Genomic DNA, 21,439 nt, shown 5'->3' on the forward strand with positions numbered 1-21,439 from the left:
CTGAATAGTCAGAAAGTTTACATTGTAAATAAGGAAAGTCTACTGAAAATATATGGATTCCAGTAGGAAGAGGGCGTCTTAATACAAATATTTTACATTTTAATTTTGATTAAACCAGTATTTTGGATGCCATGTCAAAGACAAAGGGCATTTCAGAGGAGGAAAAGCAAGGCTTTGAGATTTTAAAGATAGGTTCCATATTTTTAAAGCATTTGCTGATTCTCTCGATCTCCAGAAGTGGTTCTAAATTTATTATTTTAGGTTCTGATTTTTTCACTGGACTTTAAATGATTTCACAATGAAGTGAGATACGTTGGATTATTTTCTCAGCTTAAGGTACAAGATAAGTTAATTGAACATTTTGTCATCAGGTGCGGGGATTCTCATCATTACCTCATCTTGTCTTGGCACCTAATTTGAGCTCAATGAATGTGCCCTTAGTCACAAGAATATCTTGGTACTGAGTCAGAAACAGAAGTAGAAGCAAGACTGTCAGGAATAGTGAAAGGAATAGGACCAGGAGGGAGAAGAGAACTTCTTTCCATTCCTGCACATAATCAAATGACATTTTTGTTTCAGCATCTTTTTTCAGAGCTAACTTTGCCACCCCCAGGTTAGGCAAGTTATGCTTTTGTTTTAAATTCTACCCAAAATCATTATGTAGTCTTTCATCATGCAAAATAAACTCAAAACCCTGAAAGTTCCTAGTAAAATGGGTCAAAAGCACAAAAGCCCTGTATTCACATACAATGTGATATTGGTAATGTGGTACCTTTCCTCATCAAGAGAATGACCTGCTAATTATTACAGTTGAATTAAAATAAAGTACACAGGTTTGTTTGTACTGGTTATTATCACATTCTTTTTGATGAAACTTGTTTGATTTTGATACATTTGAATACATTGCAAGGTCTATCAGTTCATTATACTACTCATAAACAAGTGGATGAACTGATACATTAAAGAAACATTTAATTAGGTATGCTGGGCCTTTTTGTCACTGGGTGTTAACGAAGAAAGCCTTCCTTTTACTAATGTTCATCTGTCTTTTAACGTTCGAAGATATTGGAGGGTTTGGGTCACACATAATTTATTATAATGCCTTCCTGGCTATATATCTTTAAAGTTCACCACGAGTATTATTTTCTATTAAAATTTAAAAATCATGTGAAAAATCATCTGTGTCTGTGCAATAGAGAAGAAACAATACATATTCTCAAAAATGCATGTATTATTTTCAGGAGCAAATATTATGAGAATTAAAGAAGGTAGTCAAGCCATTACCTCTTCACAACTAGCAGCCCCTGGTGTACACCTGCTTTCTTATATGAAAAATCTTCCCCTTCAATTCATATAAAATCATACTAGAAGTGATCATCTCTGTTATTATTATTACTAGTATTATATATTATAAATGAAGGATGATATTAAAAGAAGTAAAATAGGATGATGAATGTCTTAAATAAGTTCACTTCTCTTATATTTAGCTTCAAGATTGCACTTTTTCTACATACCTAAATAAATTACAAAGGTCTTAATCAAATTAATAAAGCTGCTGAAATTGTTTTCACCTGCAAAATTTATTCTAGAAATAGAAAACTGAAAAATGTTCAATTGTTTTTCATTTGACTTACGTTGCATATTTATAAGAGATTCGTTTCTTTACTGTGAGGACTTGACTTAACTCACAGTTTGACTGAGATGTATCCCCTATGACTTAAATAATAAAATGAAAAAAATTGGAAGATAAAAGGCTTTTAAATTCAGAAATAGTAATTGCAGAGTTACTTTTTACATGTGAATATTCCCAAAGTGAAGACTTATAATTTCATCCAGGTTCACTTGGACATAGCTAGACAGAAGCAAGGAAAATAAATGCATAAAACTGAAATTGTTATATGTGAAAGAAAAAAATCCATAATTTACATGTAAGTATAATCCAGCATATATAAACTCTATACTTGTATATACAGTGTATATACATATATATAATAGTACTATATTTATATAAACACACACGTGATTGCCCAATTATACATGTGTTATTGCTCTTATTTCTTTTAAAAGGCATATAGTATATTTATTAAACAGAATACTTATGTAGTGAAATTCGTGATAGTTACTTATGTTCTGTTTACCTGAATTTTCACAGTTGATTTTGAGCTAAGTATAAGTTATAAATGTCTAAGCTCAAATTCAAATTGCTTAAATGACTTAAGATGAAGTCTTTTTATTACCATTTCCTCTCATATTATCTTGACTCGTTACAGTCATGTCTTACATTTTGTGGAGCATTTTGTTAATCATTCCTTTGTCATAGCCATTTTACAAAAATGCAACATTTATTGGCTTAGATAACATAATTGCTAAAGGATAGTACTGTATGAACAATGAATTTACACTAGATGAATCAGAATAATGTGTTGCAATGGTTAATGAAAAATCCTTATGTTCTGCAATTGCATTATCAATTTTCATAATCTAAACATAAATATTCTTTGCAGATAACAAGGAAACCAATATTCCTAGGTAAGAAAAAAAAAAAACTTTTCAAGCTCAATAATTAAACTTTTCTTGTGATCTCTCTCTAAACTTTTATTTAGAATATGGTGGTCATCATCCTTATATTTTTTTAGTATTTTGCAATTAGATGAAATAATACAGCTTTTTAAATAAAAACATAAAAGCATTCACATAATAATACAGTATAGAAAAATAATGTGTTAAAACTAGTACTGAATCAAATTAATATTTCACTTTCAATTATTTTCTACTCACCATCTCATAGTTAAAGGGATATTACAATACATTTTATTACTTTCAAATATTATTATTATAATTTGTAATAAAATAGCAAAGAATAATAACAAACATCTGTCAGATATGGGTCTGCTTCAGTTTAATTGACCAGCACTATGAAGTGAATTAGTAATCTACCTTTTTCTTAAAAATAATCATATTACTGCAGCAAAAACATAGAACAAATCCTAATCATAGGACCTATATTAATACCCATGGTACTTTAAGAAAACATATCTGGTATTATAATGTAAAGCTAACTTAAGTATTTCTAATGCACAGGTAAGATAAGTGGCCTAGCCAAGGGGGTAGAAAACTCCATGGAAGCAAAATATTACCTCCTTTGATACAAAATTCCATTCTCATATAAATTTATTTTCACTAAATAAATGTACTCCTAATTCAAGGGTAAAATTTATACCTATATTTCAGACAAGATAGTCTTACTTTCTCTATTTAATAAATAAAATATAAACATTATAATTATCAAATTATATTATAATTTGATATGGTTTATGGACACTCATTTTTCAAATGTCAAAAGCTCTGGGATTGTTAGGAATTGTACTTTAGTCTGATAATATGCCATGTTATGAATGTATGCACAGTTATTAAGGAAATGGTAAGTATCTAGCTTTGCACTTTGAATTTTTATTATGCACATCTTTCTACTATTCATCAAAATATTTGATTAGGAGGAATGGGGACGTGATAAATAACTAGCTTAGAGGGACTTCACAAATCTGATATTAAAACACTTAAAGGTTAATACTAACTCTCTGTGCCTCAAAAAAAAAGACTTCTGGTGAAGGATGATTAGAAAAAACAAGGAAAGTGAGATAACTATGAAAAACGTGACTTATGGGAAAGTAAAAAGAAAATAAGAAACAAAGAAGAATGACACCTATTTAATAGTGGGTCTGATCCTCTTGCATAAGAAGAGTTGCATTTCAATATTGTATACAGAGAAATAGTGAATCATGTCCATGGGCTTTTCTTCATCTGAACTAATTCCAAAATATACTTCAAATAATGGAGGACAAAAGTTTAGGTATAATGTACCAAATGCAAGGTAGCCCTGAAAAGTTACATTTCATATTGATATACTTGTGTTTTTTATTTTATGGATATCTATGTTATTACCCAAATATAATTAATCAAGAGATATATAAATAGGTTACTCTAGACATTCATGGGTTTTTTTTTTTCTTTTTAAATACAATGCCTTAGTTTTATATCAGTTATGGAGTTTTAGAAGCCACTAGTCTCCTTTTTTATGGAAAAAAATGTGATGTAAGGCATCAGTGACTTGTAGTGAGTTACATTCAAAGCATAATAATAATTTCTACTAAGGGCAACTTGAGGATACACTAGCAGAGAACACTGGCCTCACTGCATAATTCTGCAGCTACAGGTTCTATGAATCTCTGGAGCTCTGCTGTCCTCTACTGGCCTGATGAGATAAGTGCCTGCCTCAAAGCTCTCGAGTTTCTTTGTATCAGTTTAGTTTCCTCCACAAACAAGATACTGGCACCTTAAAAATCCAATTTTCTTTGGTTTCGCTCACATGTAAATGGATCATAACTTGGATTATTGTCAGGTTAATTTTTCAACATATTTTAGTGTCATACAGAAAGAAAAACTCTTTCAGCATCCTGTCTTTGTTCAAGAATGTTTGGGGCCGGTTGCAGTAAGTGGTTGGGAAAAAAAGGAGCTAAAATATAACAGTGACAACAGATCACAGAATTCTGACAAACTGGCTCCAAGGCTTTATATTTTTATTGGTTGGTGTGTGTGTGTGTAAGTAATTTTAGTGTACGTTTTTAAAAAGTATAGCAATTTCACTTTCCTTTTCCTTTATTATGTCTTTAACTAACATACAATTCATGGATCCTTGATCATCTCCTCCTAATTAATCCTGTACTTCTTAGCAATATAGTTACTGTGTTTTTTCCCAATTGCATCCTGCCTAGGAAAAATGATGCATCATTGGAGTACTAAGTTTGAAATTCATAATCCAAGAGAAAGAGGTGAACTATATAAATCAGATTTTTTTAAATGTCCCACTTATATCCTGATATGGGATGGGCATGATGGGTTATAAGATTTATCAATATCACAGTGCATCAAACTTGTTAATAAACTAGCTTTCTGTATAAGAAGTAAAAGAAAGTTTTTCAAAAAAAAAAATGGGAGCACGAAAGGCGTGGCATAGCTGGAATTTAAGGTTCAAGCTTTGTATCCTCTATATATAATGTATTATGTTTTTCAAAAACTTTTTATTAGGAAAGCTATACCAGACGCATAATCACTATACAATGATTAAACATTACCTTTACAGTTTATAATCACTGAAATTACAGAATAAATATATGCACATTTCTTTTGAATCTTTGTGTGTGAGAGAGAAAACATTAAAAGTGCTTCCTACAAAGCTGTTAGTGATATATACCCAGTTGCTTTTTTATGTTTTTTATATTTTATATATATATATGTATATATATATATATATATATAAGAAAGTGCAGATGTTCTCCAAAAAATCTTGGCATCAGGATGAAGTGTCACAAAGAAGGTGTTCATACTAGGTGAGTGCCTACGGCTGTTAAACCACCAGGCCTCCACTTCAGTTGGCTCCATCCTGGAAGATGACTTTTCCCAGGGTTGGGGAGAGACGCTGTGAGCTGTACACTAGGGGTGAAGGGAAGGTGAAGCTATGGAGAGGATAGGAATGGATCGAACCCGAACTAATTAGATTGGGTTGAACGGGAGTGGGGGATGTGTTTGTGTGTGTCTGTGTGTGTGTGTGTGTGTGTGTATGTATGTACCTACACCAGAAGGAAGAGGCTGCAGGTGTAGGGACCTATGTGCAGAGATTTGTGATTTCCGTGTGGGTATGTGTGTAAGAGAAAAACGAGTGGGTGAGAACGTTCGAGCAAGACCCGCCCCCTCCCTCCCCGCCTTGCAGTTTCCAGGCATGCAGCAAACTGCATTATTAATACATGTACAGAATCTGTGCCATGAGGGCAAGAGGAACGAAAGCCACAAATGTCAATTTGTTTTCCCCCCCTCCCTGTCAAAACTACAACTAAAAACAAAAGTTACTGAAAAGAAAAAGACACATCGAATTTTACTTAATTAGGATCAATACAACGATCCCTAATATACCTTATACATGGCACAGTCAAAGTCTCAAGTTCCAGTATAAAAAAATAATAACATTTGCTGGCAAAAGTCTGCGAAGGCACTTCATTGATTAATGATCTGAGTATGGCCCTTCCTCCGAATCATATCTGAGTGGGGAGAGCATACATCTGTATTTTCTAGTTATCATGCGGTTTCAGTTCTGTTCAGGGCAGGGAAGTTTGTGAGAATGGAGTTATTGGGACAAGTATAAAGGGAGCAAGGGATATATTTTTTCTTTTTATTTTCTTTTGAAAAAAAAAACACTAATTTATTTTTCTTTTTCTGTTAGAACCTATATGTTGTCTTCTCCAGGACTTCGAGGTAATCCGGCTTGGTTTGAAGTTTGGCCCTTAACTCGAGGTAATCACTTTTTTGGGTTTGGTGGTCTGTGAAGCCCTTTCCAGCCGAGAAGAGAAGGGTTTCTTTGAGCCTGGCGTCCTGCTGTAAGTCTGGGTATTGCATGCCAGGAGGGTGGACGTGCAGTTCCTTTAATTTGGGCACTGTGCCATAGAGACAGTCCACAAACCCCACTGTGCAGGGGGCTGGTGGCGGCCTCTCTCGGTCTAGTAGCGTACTGCCACCACCACAGCCTCCCCCGGGGGGAAACAGCACCACCCCACCATTCTTCTCATGGCGGCGGAACCCAGCCAAGTCTCCCCCAGTTCCTGCAGCTACCCCTGACACCCCACCAGTGGCTGGGTGGTGAGTCTGAGGGTGATGATGATTCATGGTCACTATGGTGTTGAGCTGGGAGCTGGACACTGCCAAGGCCCACTCCTTTTCTTTTTCTAGCAATGTCCGGTAGTTGCTGTGGTTCTCCTTGGGTGTCTCAGCAAACTGCTCACTTCCTAGGAGAACCTCCCCCATTCCTGGGGGTTGTGTCCCAGGAGCCCCGCGTTCTGCACGTCCTGTCTCCTGGACTGATGAAACGGCCACCTCCTCCTCCTCGCGAGGCTTGTAGATGGGGTTATTGCACATCTGAGTAACAGGGTGGGGTATGTACTCGTATACGTGACCCACAGGAGGGGCCTTCTCTGGGGAAGAAATAGCCGGTCGTCCCCCACCTCCACTTCCACCTCCACCACCTCCACCATCCTCAAAAAGCCGGTGGCATTGCATCTGGATGCCAGTGAGGTCCACGCCTTCCTGCCGCTTGCTTCTAAAGGGCAGCTTCTTCCGGCGCCGGCGGAGGACAAAGGCAAAGAGGCCTGCCGCAACAAAGACTGCTGAAAAAAACAGAACCAGCAGGCTGAGAATCAACACAGAAAGTGGCACAGGACCCCCAGGGGGAGAGAATTCATAAGGTGATGCACTTGTTGGCCCCCCAGCAAGGTGAGAATCTCCAGGCTGAGCTGGGGTTGCTCCAGCTGGCGCGATGTGCAGCATCTCTGGGCAGAGAACTTCCAGCTCGATAGTGCGCACGTCACGGTGGGTGAGGTTCTCAGGGCTCCTGCACAGGACATCACCCACCACACTGACTGAGCTGATGGTTTCGATCCACTGTTTGAAGGGAACCAGGTCACAGGTACAGTCCCAAGGATTCTCATTGAGGTCTATCTGGACAATGGCGTTCAAGTGTTCTAGGACACCAGCCACAGGAAGGTAGAGGAAGTAGTTCTTCCTCAAGTTGAGCCGAGCCAGAGATGTGCCTGCAAAGGCATCTGTTGGCAGGGTTCTCAGCAAGTTATTGTTGAGGAATAGCAGCTTCAAGTTGGGCATGAGGCTGAAGGCCGCAGGCTGGATTTCCCGGATGACATTGAACTCAAAATACAAGTAGTGTAGACTCTGTAGGCCTCGGAACATGCCTGGTGTCAGCTTCTCGATATCGTTGCCATTGAGAAAGAGGCTCTTTAGGTTAGGCAGGTTGATGAAAGCCCCATCCTGGACATAAGAAATACGATTATTCCCTAGATGTAAGAGATCCAAGGAAGAGAAGTTCCAAAAATCAGAACGGTATATTTTCTGAATCAGATTACTACTCAGATACAGTTTCTTAGCATTCAGTGGCCTTGGAAGAAGCTCAGAAATGTTATTAAATCCTCGCTCTTTGCAGTTGACAGTCAAGCCAAGGTCATTGATGTGCAAATTACAGGTACACCCAGTAGGGCATATAATGGGAATGGGTGGTCTGGTCTGGTAAGGAGCAATGGGAGGTTGGTTTGGACCAGGGTATAAAGCTTGGGATGTGGAGGGTGGCCTTGGTGTTCGAGATTGTTTGGTGGGTTTGGGCTGTTTATTTGAGGACTTGTATTCAACAGAAGAAGCAGTAAAATGGACAGAGGACAGCATTGAGGAAGGCTTAGTTGGCCATGCATTCTCCTTGCTTGATGACAAGTGGGGAATCCCCAAACTAGCCTCCACCTCAGAGTCAGACAACAAGGGACAGAGTTCTGTCTTCCTGATTTCTCGCAGGTCCTTTCCATGGAAATGGAAAGGAGTCTCGCAGGTGATGTCTCCCACCAGGGCAGTGTAAGGAATGCGTTCCAGCCAACTCTTCAACTGCACAATTTCACATGTACAGTTCCAGGGATTTTCTTCCAGCTGGAGCTCCATCAGGCTTCTGCCAATGTGATCTAGCATTCCTCGGTAAAAAAGAACTTTTAACCTGTTTCCACGTAGGTCCAAGTGGGTTAAGGAGACAGCCTTAAATAAATTGGTTGGAAGCATGGGGATGAGATTATCATTTAAAATCAGAACTCTCAGTTTACTTAGGTTCCGAAATGCCCCACTCTCAATACGTTTAATGACATTGTAATCTGCCTGCAGATATTCCAGACTTTCCAAGCCAAGGAAGGTGTCATTTCTGAAGATGTCTAGTTTGTTCTCGTGTAGATATAGCCTCTTTAAAATCTTAAGACCATTGAAAGCTCCTGTTTGAATGTCCTGCAATGCATTGTTCCCAAGGTTAATGGACACAGCATTATTCAAATGAAGAAAACTGTTGGTGTACAATTTCCTCATTGAATTCCTCTGCAGATATAGTTTAAAAGGTCTTGACCAGAACTCAGCAATCTGACTAATATTTGTAAATCCTTTGCTGTCACAATGTATATGAAAGAGGCTTTCTTTCACTTCACAGTAGCATGGATCAAAACAGGGCTCATCTATTTCCTCTGAGTCCTCTATCAGGGGAATCGGGGTAGTCCATCCTAAAGCAATTGTGCTTAGAAGAATTATCCACAACATCCTCCCTCTGTGAAGCAGCTCAGCTATAGAAGGTTTCATCGTTCGCGGTTGATTACAAAACTGCAACAGAAATAAAGATGCAGATTTTTAGCTTTTAGTCATATGCTCTATTCTAATTGTCTCATACATGTGGGGCTTTTTAAGAGTGATATAAAAACTTTAGTAATTGTTGAACTGACACTTAAAATAACCTATCAACATGCTTTATATGTCCTATATCTTAAAATTAGGAGATGAAATATTGTACCATGCGATGACATTTTCCTGAATCAAGCCATATTTGGTAAAGGGCATATCATGAAATCAAAAGCAGCCTTCATTGCTTCTTATAGCAAGCAAGGAAACTGCTTACAGTGATTCCTTTTAGGGATAGGCAGATTCAGTAATAATGGCAATCATTTGGCCATTACACCTGTTTGCCTGTTAAAAATCATATTGATAATCAGAGGTGCCTATTATGGATCTGATTGAAACTCTGATGGAAGAAAGTGTTCTTTAAACTATGGGATTCTATTCATAAAAAGACATGACATACCCCAAAGTTTTTAAAGAGTATGATAAATTATGAGCCCCTTGACCAATATCAGATGTTGAGATGTATAAGATGATTGGTATCTCAGGAAAAGCTAAGATTTCTCTTAAGACATGAGCACAATATGCTTAATTATAGTGCATGCTCAGTAACACACTATACCCCAACCCCTTTTGCCCAAGCAGATCATTAACATCTCCTTTAATTAAATGAGTGCTACATATGTGTATCATTTTGGCCGTTTAAATCCTTTAGGAGTGATTAGCCTTTCTAAAGAACAAGCCCATGCAATTGTCAGAGCTAAAGATAGTGACAGCTAAAGGATGCTGAGCCTGGGAGTGTCTGTATTAAAACACTTCAGAGCTTAGTTTGGAATGTATATCTGTGCCTTTGAGATCAACTGAGGAACCCTGCAAAAAGATGGATTGGCAGGTGGTTGGCTAGAGGAGATTTGGGTAGTTAAAGGCAAGAAAGAGTGGAAACCTGGATTCTTACCTGCTGGTAAATGATCTATCACATGAAATACATTTCAAAGAAAGACATCGTTCTTTTCCCATCAGAAGAAACAAATACAGTGCACTATTCTAATAATACAGAGCCTTCCTCTTTGGCTGTCTTTCCTTGCCTAATATCATCAGTATATGAAAATATGTACATAAATAAATTATAATAATACAGTTTTATTAGATTGCCCTTTCTGAGTCACTGAAATAGCAGTCAAAATTGAATTGTTTTTAATCAATAAAAATAAACAAATTTTTAGCATATATTTTCTTTCCACACAGATGCATCCATTAAGGAAATATTTTGTCAACCCTCTAACTTAAAACACAATGGTATAATTTACAGAGAGAGTGAAAAGAATAAATCTCCGCACTCAACTTGCATATGATGTACACAGCTGTAAGGAAAGGAGAACCCATATGAAAGCAAAGAGAAATTTGCCTCAGGCATGCAATACTCAATTTTTAGAAACAAATGAAAAAAGAGAGAAGGCAGATGAGACTACATTGCAGTATCAGTCTTCCCTGTATCCCTTTTAAACTATTAAAATCTACTTAAGTTATTTCGTTTTCACCATTCTTTTTTAAAAATGCTTTTTCTTGTTTTTGAGGTCCTTGAGATTTAGACAAGAAAGGCTCCAGATGTCTTTGACTTACCTATTTTGCAGGAGATTTTTTTTTTTTTTTTAGCATTGAACATCGGGGGAGGAAAAAAAAGAAAAAGCTTGAGTTTAAGGATTCTCTCTCCCTCTCCCTTCCTTCCTTTTGCTGAAGCTGAAGGCAAGGGGGCTCGGGGGTTGTGGGGGGAGACCAAGGAAAAAAATAAAAGGCAGCAAGCTTGAGACGTGCTGGGAATGCAATGGGCCTTTCAATGGGTTTCTTTAGAATGCAGAACTGCCGCTTGGAACACTCAATAGAGGAGGGAGAAGGGGCTGCTGCAGGCTTCCAGCTTCGCTGCCGCCGCTGCTGCTGCCACCGCCGTAGCTTCTCTTCCTGGGTACTGGCAGCACATCATTGGGCATCCTTGGAAGGAGGGCGGGAGGAAGGCAGGGAGGAAGGCAGGCTCAATCAAGGTGCGGAATCTCGGACTTCTCTTGCGCTGGATTTTTTTTTTTTTTTTTTTTTAATATGTGCTGTAACCCTGGATCCGGCTTTCCACGTCACCAAAATGAGCTCCAAGAAGGGGAACGCGCTTAGCATGGGGTCGGGCGCGAGCACTAGGAAGCCGTGACTATACAGTTTGTGTGTGTGTGTGTGTGTGTGTGTGTGTTTAAGGGGAGAGAAAAGAAGTGAAGGGGTCAAGATGACAAATTGTCAGAATAAAACAAGAAGGAAGAAGAGATCAACCAAGGGGAAACGTTCCTTTGGTTGGGACTGGGGGAGGGGTGTAGGCATTTTTTAATTTTTATTTTTTAATTTATTTTAACTCTGAAGGAAACCATTGCCTGACTAGTTTGCTCCTCTAGTTCCCCAAATCTCCACTCTCTAGTGTAGAGAGTTTGAAAAGTAAGACTGTCCTTCGGAATTATCCTTTTCACAGCACACACTTCCCTCCAAAGACTGGAATAAAGGGAAATTCAGGTCTCCATAGCAGAAGCTCTGAATCTAGCTGATTCTGCTTGAGTGTCCTGAGTAAGAGCTCAGGCAGCCTGAGCGACTTGGACTGAGTTTCTCCGCATTTTGCTTCGATCTCTTTGCACCAGGAATCCTTTTGTTGTGCTGCAGCTCAAAGCCTTCGATTTCCCCTGGATTCAACAGCTATGTGTTTGCTGCCACCTCTTTAAAATCAGAGCCAAACCAATGCTCTGGAAGGATACGCAGACCACTTGGGTAACAATGACACATTTCACTTCTTAAACCGGGAAAGACCTCGCGGGGATAGGGGGCAGCATTTCAGGGTCTAGATTCTTTCTTTTCTTTCCTACCACCCCCTCCGTCCCCCCAAATATTTATCAGTGATATTTTCGGCAAGGGGATGGTAGAGAGTCCTGAGGGTGGGGATGATTGAGGGAAGACGTTTCAGTGAAGAGGAGCCACCAGACCAGAGCTCACAAGAATCCTCTAAGAGGAGTTTTTTAAGGCTCACCTGATGGTTCTACAGTCCTGCCTGCTGGGAGGAAATGCACCTTAGTAGAGAAGCGGGAGAGAGGCAAGTGTGCAGCAAAGGAGTCTCGTCAGCGGGAACTGTGCCTCAACAATGTCGCCCCCCAGCCCCGCGACACACGCCAATCCTGTTACCAGCTCATGGGGAAGGGAGGGACTTCCTGGTCACTATAAAGAACTGAACTCACTTGCCCAAGGGCTCAAAGTTAGACCGTAGAGCTGATTGTTTCTTAAAGCGCTTTTTACAAAACCCAACTTATGTATCAGTTTCTTACCATTCTAAATATATATAAATCACCTAACTCAACAAAACGTTACTTAAGAGTCAGTCATCGGATATTTGCATGGTATTTTGCATTAGAAATGACCGCACCTGTGTCTGCCACTTCACAGTAGCTGTCAGAGACTAAGTAAGCAGGCCGGCAGGATTCTCTAACATTCCACACCCTTAACATTCCAGACCCACCCTATTTCTCCGTGTCTCAACCGAGAAGCAGACCAACACTGATAGTCTGAGCTCAGAACGAGAGCAGTCCCTTCTCCTTCACCATCTGCCCCCGCCACCGGCCCCCACACACCACCTTCTGTACCCAACGTGCAGAGACAGTGACTGTTTCAGGGATCTTATCGGAACCCAAGATGCCATGGAATCGATGGGTAACCGGGAGGCTTCCCAGTGACGGTAAATGGCCCCCTTGGCAATCATTCTCTGTTCTCTCTTGAACTACAACCCCCTAAGTTCTTGATCTGGGACATGTCCAAAAGGCTATTTCACCATTTTCCTTTCCTTTATCTCAGTGTAGGGTGTCCAAGCTATAGGAAGAGCTCTAAAAGTTAGGGGATGAAGGGCTCTGGAGCCCGGATTTCGACCGCTTTCTGCTGCGAGCGCCCGGGCATCATTTGTTTGTCCACAGGGAGGACAAGAAGCCCTTTCTCCCCATTGTACCCCCTCCCACCTCCCCCTCCGCTTTGCTGGATCTCTGAGCCCACTAATCTCTCCATATCTAAGATTAAATATTCCAATATGGAAGCAAAATGATCTTCCCTAGAACAAATAATTAAAATGCTGCATCATTCATTTTCTGAAAAGCCCTGAGCCTTCCAGAGGTCCTTTTCTAATCTATCGCCGGGCGAAACGCACAATGGGTCTGTTTAGAAATGGAAAATGATTAAAAGCTCAAGCCATTTTCCTTCTATCCTTTACAACACGAGCGATCCGCTGGGGGAGGGGCCCTTCGCTCCACCACCTGGCCTATTTATTGGAGTTACTATTTACTCCCCCAAGAAAAGGGGTCCGAGGGTATGTTAGTCTCCAGTACCACTCTTTCTATCATCGTCCTTACAGCTAAATATCCAGTTCAAAAATACAACCCTCTAGCACCTGTGAGCTTATAGAAGCCACCGCAGACAAACTATATGCTCTACAAAGAACATCCTTACACGCGAGAATACTGGTTTCAATTAGGCAAAGTAGGAAAGGATGGCGGTGAGTACCTATCCGTGCAGAGCGCTCTCGATCTCCGAGGTTTACTCCGAGGGGCTTCCCAGGGAGAGGTGCAAACTCTCTGGGAGGCTGAATTGTATCCATCATGCAGTAGCCTGCAGTTTCTCCTCCTCAGGCACCAACTTTCAGAAAGGCCACCAAATCACGCTTGTAATCCTTTTAGGTGATTCCACCTTTGCGACTTGCAGGGAAATGGTCGCTGCATACCAATGTGAAAGCCGGGCGCACACCTAGCGCGACAGTGCCAGTGACAGGCAGCTCCCGACCGCAGCTCTACATACCCTCGATGGCAGGCAGTGAGTGTCCCAGGACTGGGCTCTTTGTTTTCAGATCTCGGTGCTCTCGATTCAGTGGCGAGCTTCGCGGTCCCCGAGAGCCCTGGCTCGGTCTCTGGGTTTGTTCTTTTTTTTTTTTTTTTCTCTCTCGCTTCCTGAAAGGTTGTCACTCACAGCGCAATCCCTTCGCGAGGCCTCCTTCCTTAGGAAGAGCTGGGACTAGACCGTGCCTTCTCCGGGTGTCTTTGCTCTTGACCCTTTGAGTAGGTGGGAGTGGGGCTGGGTGCTGTGTAGATGAGAGAAGAGGATGGGGAGGAGTGGGAAGGAGGCTGGAAGGGGGTGACCGGCTCCCAGATCCCAGCATTGACCAGACAGCGAAGGTGGTGGCGGCGGCGGGGGGGGGGGCGGGAGGGGAGAAAAGCAGAGACGGGATATGAATACAACAGTACGGCTGTACACACCAAATTCGACTTGAAATTCTCCGGCAAAGCACCAAGGTGAAGAGATCCGGTTGGCAGAGAGTGAGCCCCCTGACAGCTCACCATTCAAGCACCCTCACTTCTGGAGCGGGGGGCGGGGGGTGGGGGAGCGGGGAGGAGACCGCGGAACGTTTCAGGCGAAGGAGACGCTCTCGGCAGCGGCATCATTTAAGACTGACCTGCTTTAAAAGTGCCACTTTAATGGCCTAGGAAATAACTAAAATCGGATTACACGTTACTTACCAACGTCTGCACCCAAACTGGGAGCGCCAGGTCGGGTGTTAGGAGGCAATATACCAAACGCCTGGCTGGAACCCGAATGCAAATCCATCAGCCGTCTCCAAATCGCGCAGAGAGGGAGCGGCGCTCGGGAGCCCCAGATCAGCCCATCGCCGGAGCCTCAGCCAGCTTGTCCCCCCAGCACCCCCCGGCTCCTCCTCCGCTCCAACTGTGTAAATCAGCCGCCGCAGTCCGCTCGCCGCGCATCGCAGGCAAATCCCTGCTTAGGAAGCAAGTGATATTCATCCTCTCTCTCTCTTTCCCTCTCCCTCTCCCTCTCCTTCTCTCTCTCTCTCTCTCTCTCTCTCTCTCTCTCTCTCTCTCTCTCTCTGTCTCTGTCTCTCTCGGTCACAATCTGCCAGCTCTACAAAGAAAACCCCCGTAAATTTGAGTGACAGGAAGTCAGCATTCTGTATCTGTGGATTGATTTTAACTTTTATTTGCAAATGAGAGATGGCTGTTTGGCAAATTACAGCCCAGGCCTGAGGGGTTGGGGGTGATCCAATTAATAGCATCTGACCTGTATCGGTGGGCTGTATCGCTAAACGCCTCCTAGAAGCAGTTTCCAAGTTATTTGCAGTAGCCTCCCACCTTCGTGATACATAGGTGACAGTTTGAAAGTACACGTATTTCCTCATCTGTTTACATCTGCTAAGAGGGAGGAAAAAACTGGGGGGTGAAGGGAGGTGGGGGCATTTGATGGAGATATGCTGGGTAGTAGTGACAACTTAAATAAGGACACTTGAACAATTGTTGCACCTGTGTGAAAGTATTATTGCAACATTCTATACCAACTGGAGGCGACCATTACCCCCACTGCAGAATACTAACGCAGTCACTTAGTGCTCCATTCAATCTGCAGTGTAAACCAACGCAGTTCTTTTTAATAGATCCCGTTCATCAGAGACTGGTGTTGGAGAGAAGGCAGTATTCCACTAGCTCCCAAACTGAATAGGAGGTAGTCTGGGGAATCATCTTTATCTCTTACCATTCCCTCCTGAAGTGAATGCAGTAAATTGTCCAAGGCAAGGGAAGTTGTGTAGCTATTATAATTGTATATGTAAAATGAACTCAGCCTATTTTCAGAAGCTTTCAAAGGAACTCTAACTCAACCTTTGCAAAGAGGCAGTACTTTTATATATGAAAATCTCTGAGAAGCAGGCCTAGAGATATGATTTTAGCCTTTATTTGATGGATTCTATATACTGTGTTATAGCATTGTTACTCTTTACTGTATACATATAATACAACAAGTCTGGTGTCCATATTACCTTCATTGAAAGAGAGACAGGTATGGAGCTGGTTATAGTGAAAACTAGAGGCCTGTGGAATTTTTTGGAATATATATATATATATATATACACACACACACACACATATATGCCAAATTTAGTATAGCAACTGTATTCGTTATGCATAAAGTGTGAGTTTATATTGCTTTTTAAAAATAACATACTTACAATGTTTCAATTTGTTCTCCAAAATACTCAGTTTCCTTTAAAACTACTTAGATTAACAAGATATCTACAGGAACCAAGGAAGTGATAAAAGTACCATGATATCAAAACCTATTCCTTTAAATATAGCTTTGCACATCTACTGGCATGAATTTCCAATACTTTCCTCAGTATTTTTTTGGATAATAAATGCTTCCATATGACTTTTACATATGTGAAAACATGGATATGAAAAGAGCATTTGTCTCAGGTTTTTCACCCATTAGGTCTTCAAATTCACTTTTAAAGAGCTATATCCAGGAAAGGTTGCAAAAAAGATCCATTCCTATAACAAATCAGTCTGATTTAGGAGAAACCAAGCTATATCAGTAAGCTGCTGAGTCAAAGACATGTTTCTGGCCTTTTCAGGTGGTTGCTCAATTTGAGGAGAATCACTCCTGGGTACACCATATTCTATGTGGGCAGGTGTGAAATCACACACACGCCCCTGAGCTTCAGGGCTGGTGGATATTAGAGTAACCCTGAAAGACATCAGGCAACATCATTCCTAAAATAGCTGAATCTCTTTAACTTTTGGAACTTTTTTCATTTTGTTTGTTTTTCAAGGTTATTTGTTGATGAGAGAACTCTGAATATGTTAATACATTTATTCTGAACAGATGTTGGTATGGCTTGATGGTACCAGGGAGCTACAGAAGATTGAATAGTTAGGATGGGTTGTTAGTGTTAAGAGTACTTCCAACACAAATATTTCAGGCCAGATAAATATGTTGTAGGGTAAGTGATTGTGATGGGCCTTGGAGTGATTCTATGTTGTGACTTTGTAATGCATTCTGTGAAGACATTTATATGTCCATAGTTTTATTTTAATCACACATAAATTTACACAGTAAAAAAGAAGAACTCTTGTGAAAAAAACTGTTCTTTATTAACAATGCATAATGGATAAAAGGAAAATATAGATATAACATACAAAATGTAATTGTCAGTTCAATAAAAATTAAATGTTTATATTGCTGATTGACATATATTTTTGGTTACAAAGACTTTACAGCTTCCTTTTTACTACTGTGACATTTTCCAGAGGAGGACAAGGGTAGTAAAATGAATAAAGTAGGCATATTTCTCTCGTCTAGCATATGTTTTACTCACTCTGATTTAAATGAAATAAATACAACTTTTGAAGGATTTAAAACTAATTGAAGTAGTGCTAGTGAGTTTGTTGTACAATGGAGCAACCATCCAAGAAAGTTTCAAACTGCAGCAATTTATAATTATATATGGCATATCTAAGTCATCTTTATATTGTATTCATTTGTTTTTAACAATTGCACAAGCATCATGAAGCCTCCCTCTTTTTTTTTTTTTTTTTTGTGCATTCCAAATAATTTTCAGGCCAACAAACTACATATTTGATTATTATCAAAAAACTAATTGTATCCTCATTCCATCAACTTTTTATACTACTGTTGAAACAATTGAAAATATAGTTACTCGGACACACAATTTTTTTAATGGGAATTTAGCCTGCAGAAAAAAAATAGGCAAATAAAAGTATGATAAAACGTTAAATATTTTTAATTTTGTTCTATTGAACTTGTCGGTGTTTATTGTAAGAATTCATAGGATTGAACAATTGATACTGAGGATTATGTACTTACATAAATGTTTATTTGTATAGATCTTCCTAAACCTCCATAGAAAAAACATGTCTGTAACATTTTATACCATGTAGAAAAAGTTCCAAAGCATTGGTAACTTTTTTCAAAAACACCTTGTAAAATTTAGTGAATCAACATAGATTTGTAATGTTAGCTGCATTATTATTATAACCAACAAGCTATAAATATGGAGTAGTTCCAAGATATTCAACTAGACATTGATCTTTTCTATACTGTTTCACTAAAGATTTAGAAACATTTCATAGGCATCCACTAAATGAAATCTCAGTTTTTGAAGTAAACACATCTTTTAATCTCAAATGTAAACTATTTTAGGACTCCCAGAGTTAATCTTTCAATGTGAATAAACTTCCAAATTTTTATTTGTAGTCTGGATTAAGCATAGAAAGCTGTTGTTTTTTTATAAGAGATTTTCTAAATGTATTTGGAGTTAACAGATTGTAAGTATTAAGATTAAAACTACTGAGAGACAAAAAACATCCTTAAGGGACCAAATTAAGAGGAAATTAATCAAATATGTTTGTTGAAATGAATTAGACTGTTGAATAATACCTCAGGAAACTAACAATAAGTGTTATATGTAATGGAAAGAGGTAACTCATGTAAGTTTTAGCAGTGAAGGAAGTTTTTTAAAAAATATATGATGAGAGAAGAGAATAAGAATAGTTTTATAGCATTATAGAATCTCAGAATTAAGCAGGACTTGAAAGTTTATCTTGTCTCACTGATTATGTGATATTCAAATTCCTACTTCACTATCCCTTGCCAAGTTGTTATCTAGACAATGCTTTAATATTGCCTATGATGTGGATCATAGTACATTTCAGAGCAGCCCATTTTATTTTTGGACAAATCTAATCAATAGAGAAATGTTTAAGCAAACTGAAAAGAAAATGTTTTCTTCTACTTCCCATTAATTTGTATTAATTACCCCTTGAGGATTTGTTTAAAAATCTAAGGTAATAAACTTCCTACTTAGTTGAGTTAGGTTTATATTTATCCAGAAAAACTCACCTGACAGGTAGAAATGCAAAACCAATCTTCAAGAGATGAGTTAGAGCTAGAGAAGGGGTCAGTTAAATTGATGTGATAATTGAAGCCATGAAACTATAGAATTTGTGATAACTACTAAAGGGACAATATGTTAGATGTTAGTAGTTATTTCTGAAATGTTCAAAATATTTAAACTAATTTTCGTGGAAATCTCCATGCGACCACATTTCAAGTTCTATATGTGTCCTTGGTCTACTAATTTAAAATCAACTACAGCATCATAGAGGGATAGTATTGGCATCAGCTAAAGAAGCCAGAGAGCCTAAGCAATACATGTAGATGTTTATAAGTCAAATCAAATTTCCCCTGTTCTGTGAATTTTTGAAATCTATTTGAGAATGTGAATATGAAGTGAATATTTATAAACGAGGCTGATTTCAATATAAGCCTGCTGAAAAATGTTTTTCCCACCAACTATGGGACAAGATAAAAGGCTTTAATATGATCATGTGCTCAAAATCACAGATAATGGAAATCTTATGTAGAACCTTGCATTTTAGGGATGAAACGAGAATGTTATGAAACGCTGAATATATATAAATGTTAGTAATTCTTAAAGGGATTTAAATCCCAAAAAATTGTTTCTTTGAATTTGGCTGCCTCCCCTATATCACTCTGCTGAGTTACTTAGCCATATAGCTTCTTTTAGCTTTTATGTTCTATCTAAATCTCCCTTCACATTTCTGTTGTTAATCAATGTCTAGTGAGTCCTGTAACTGTAACTCTGTTTTAGATTATTAAAATTGATGTTGTATGTGTGTGTGTTCACATTTGGACATCTCAAAGTATATATGATTCCATGGGTGCCAATTTTCTCCCATCATATCCAACAAGCTTCTCTTCTTTCACAGGTGAATGGTCTGAATTTCATTTCTTCTGATGGTTATGTTTTTAAGAATTTGGTGAGTGGGAAAATGTTTATTATAAATGTTATTTTTAGCAAATGCTTTAAATAATAAGAAAAAATTTGATAAGCATAGGTGGGGTAGCTAAGATACCATTCACTGTTTTTTCATATGACAAAATTATCAAACAATGTGGAACCTATGATGCTATAAATTTACTCCCTCCATAAAATATCATTAAATACCCTCTAGAAAGCTTCACCAAAAATAAAAGATAAATGTTTGCATATTTAAGCATGTATTTTAATATTGCACCCTTAATATTTTCAAAGGATAATCTGACCTAAAACTAATTTTTTATTCTTGTTTTAATTAAATATTTTATTGAAAGAGTAGTGGTAAAATGTCTCATGTGATTAACACAGTGACAGAGTGTTTGCTAACAGCCCTACCTCCCTCCCATTTTAAAATACTTTATGATTAATTTTGTAAAATTTCATTTGAAATGCCATGAAAAGTAGCCAAAATATGTCTACACATATACAAATGATGTATATTTGTGTGTGTTTCTGTATTTGTGTGAGTTAGAAGGATGAAAAATTGGAAATTAATGGATTCCTTATAAAATCTTTGACTTGTTTGTCTCTAAATTTATTTCTAAAGGGGGAGGCATACCTAGTTTCAAAGATTCTATAGTATAACAAACAAAATCGTTATCCATAAGATATTAAAATCAGATATATATCCTAAATACATTTTTATTGGTATTAGATGGTAAGATTCAGTGTTAAAAACCCTTAAAACACTCATGTCACAAAGGATCAGACAGATAATTTTTAGGAACTGACCTTTTCCTATGGGCTTAAGCCAATGCCCTGGAAAAATAACTTTGTTCAACAATTTAATGGCTGACATTACCTCCCCCTGTGCAAGCACTTTCTATCATTTATAAAAAGGTAACATGCTTTTAAAATACTAATACCTTTTAGCGCTTATGCTGAAATATATAAAAATTCAAAGCATCCAAGTCTTGAATACTTTTAACATTCCTTAGAGTATTTAGCAATGTAGTTTAAGAAAAGGGAGATTTTTTTTTTTATAAAAAAAGGATATACAGTGTTATCTCATGGACATTCAAAGACTGAAACAAGTATACAGACCTCATGGGAAACATAATTGGAAATTAGGCCACACTTTGTCTGTCTCAGGGTCCAAATGGCCTCCTGTCACCTCCCTCACTTCCCATCTGTTCTGTACAACAGAAAGAATGATTCTTAAAACTGTAAGCCTGATGTTATCTTCTATAGTAACCCTCTAGTGGCTTCCCATCTCTCTGGGTAAAAGCTAGCATCCTGGGCTTCCCTGGTGGCGCAGTGGTTGAGAGTCCGCCTGCCGATGCAGGGTACACAGGTTCGTGCCCCGGTCCGGGAAGATCCCACATGCCGCGGAGCGGCTGGGCCCGTGAGCCATGGCCGCTGAGCCTGCGCATCCGGAGCCTGTGCTCCGCAACGGGCGAGGCCACAACAGTGAGAGGCCCGCGTAGCGCCAAAAAAACA

General features: G+C 38.9%; 1 protein-coding gene across 1 annotated transcript; it reads right to left on the reverse strand.

The window, feature by feature from the left end:
- Positions 1-6,270: 6,270 nt before the first annotated feature.
- Positions 6,271-9,210, reverse strand: SLITRK3 (SLIT and NTRK like family member 3). The gene has a single exon (XM_065877008.1). The coding sequence runs from the start codon at positions 9,208-9,210 to the stop codon at positions 6,271-6,273; it is 2,940 nt and encodes a 979-aa protein (XP_065733080.1).
- Between the last annotated feature and the right edge of the window lie 12,229 nt (positions 9,211-21,439).

The sequence above is a fragment of the Phocoena phocoena genome, chromosome 4 (genome assembly GCF_963924675.1).
Source record: "Phocoena phocoena chromosome 4, mPhoPho1.1, whole genome shotgun sequence".
Taxonomy (NCBI): Eukaryota; Metazoa; Chordata; class Mammalia; order Artiodactyla; family Phocoenidae; genus Phocoena; species Phocoena phocoena.

Bases quoted from the DNA above. Each gene is read 5' to 3' on its own strand.
- SLITRK3 (XM_065877008.1), bottom strand. From the start codon at position 9,210: ATGAAACCTTCTATAGCTGAGCTGCTTCACAGAGGGAGGATGTTGTGG.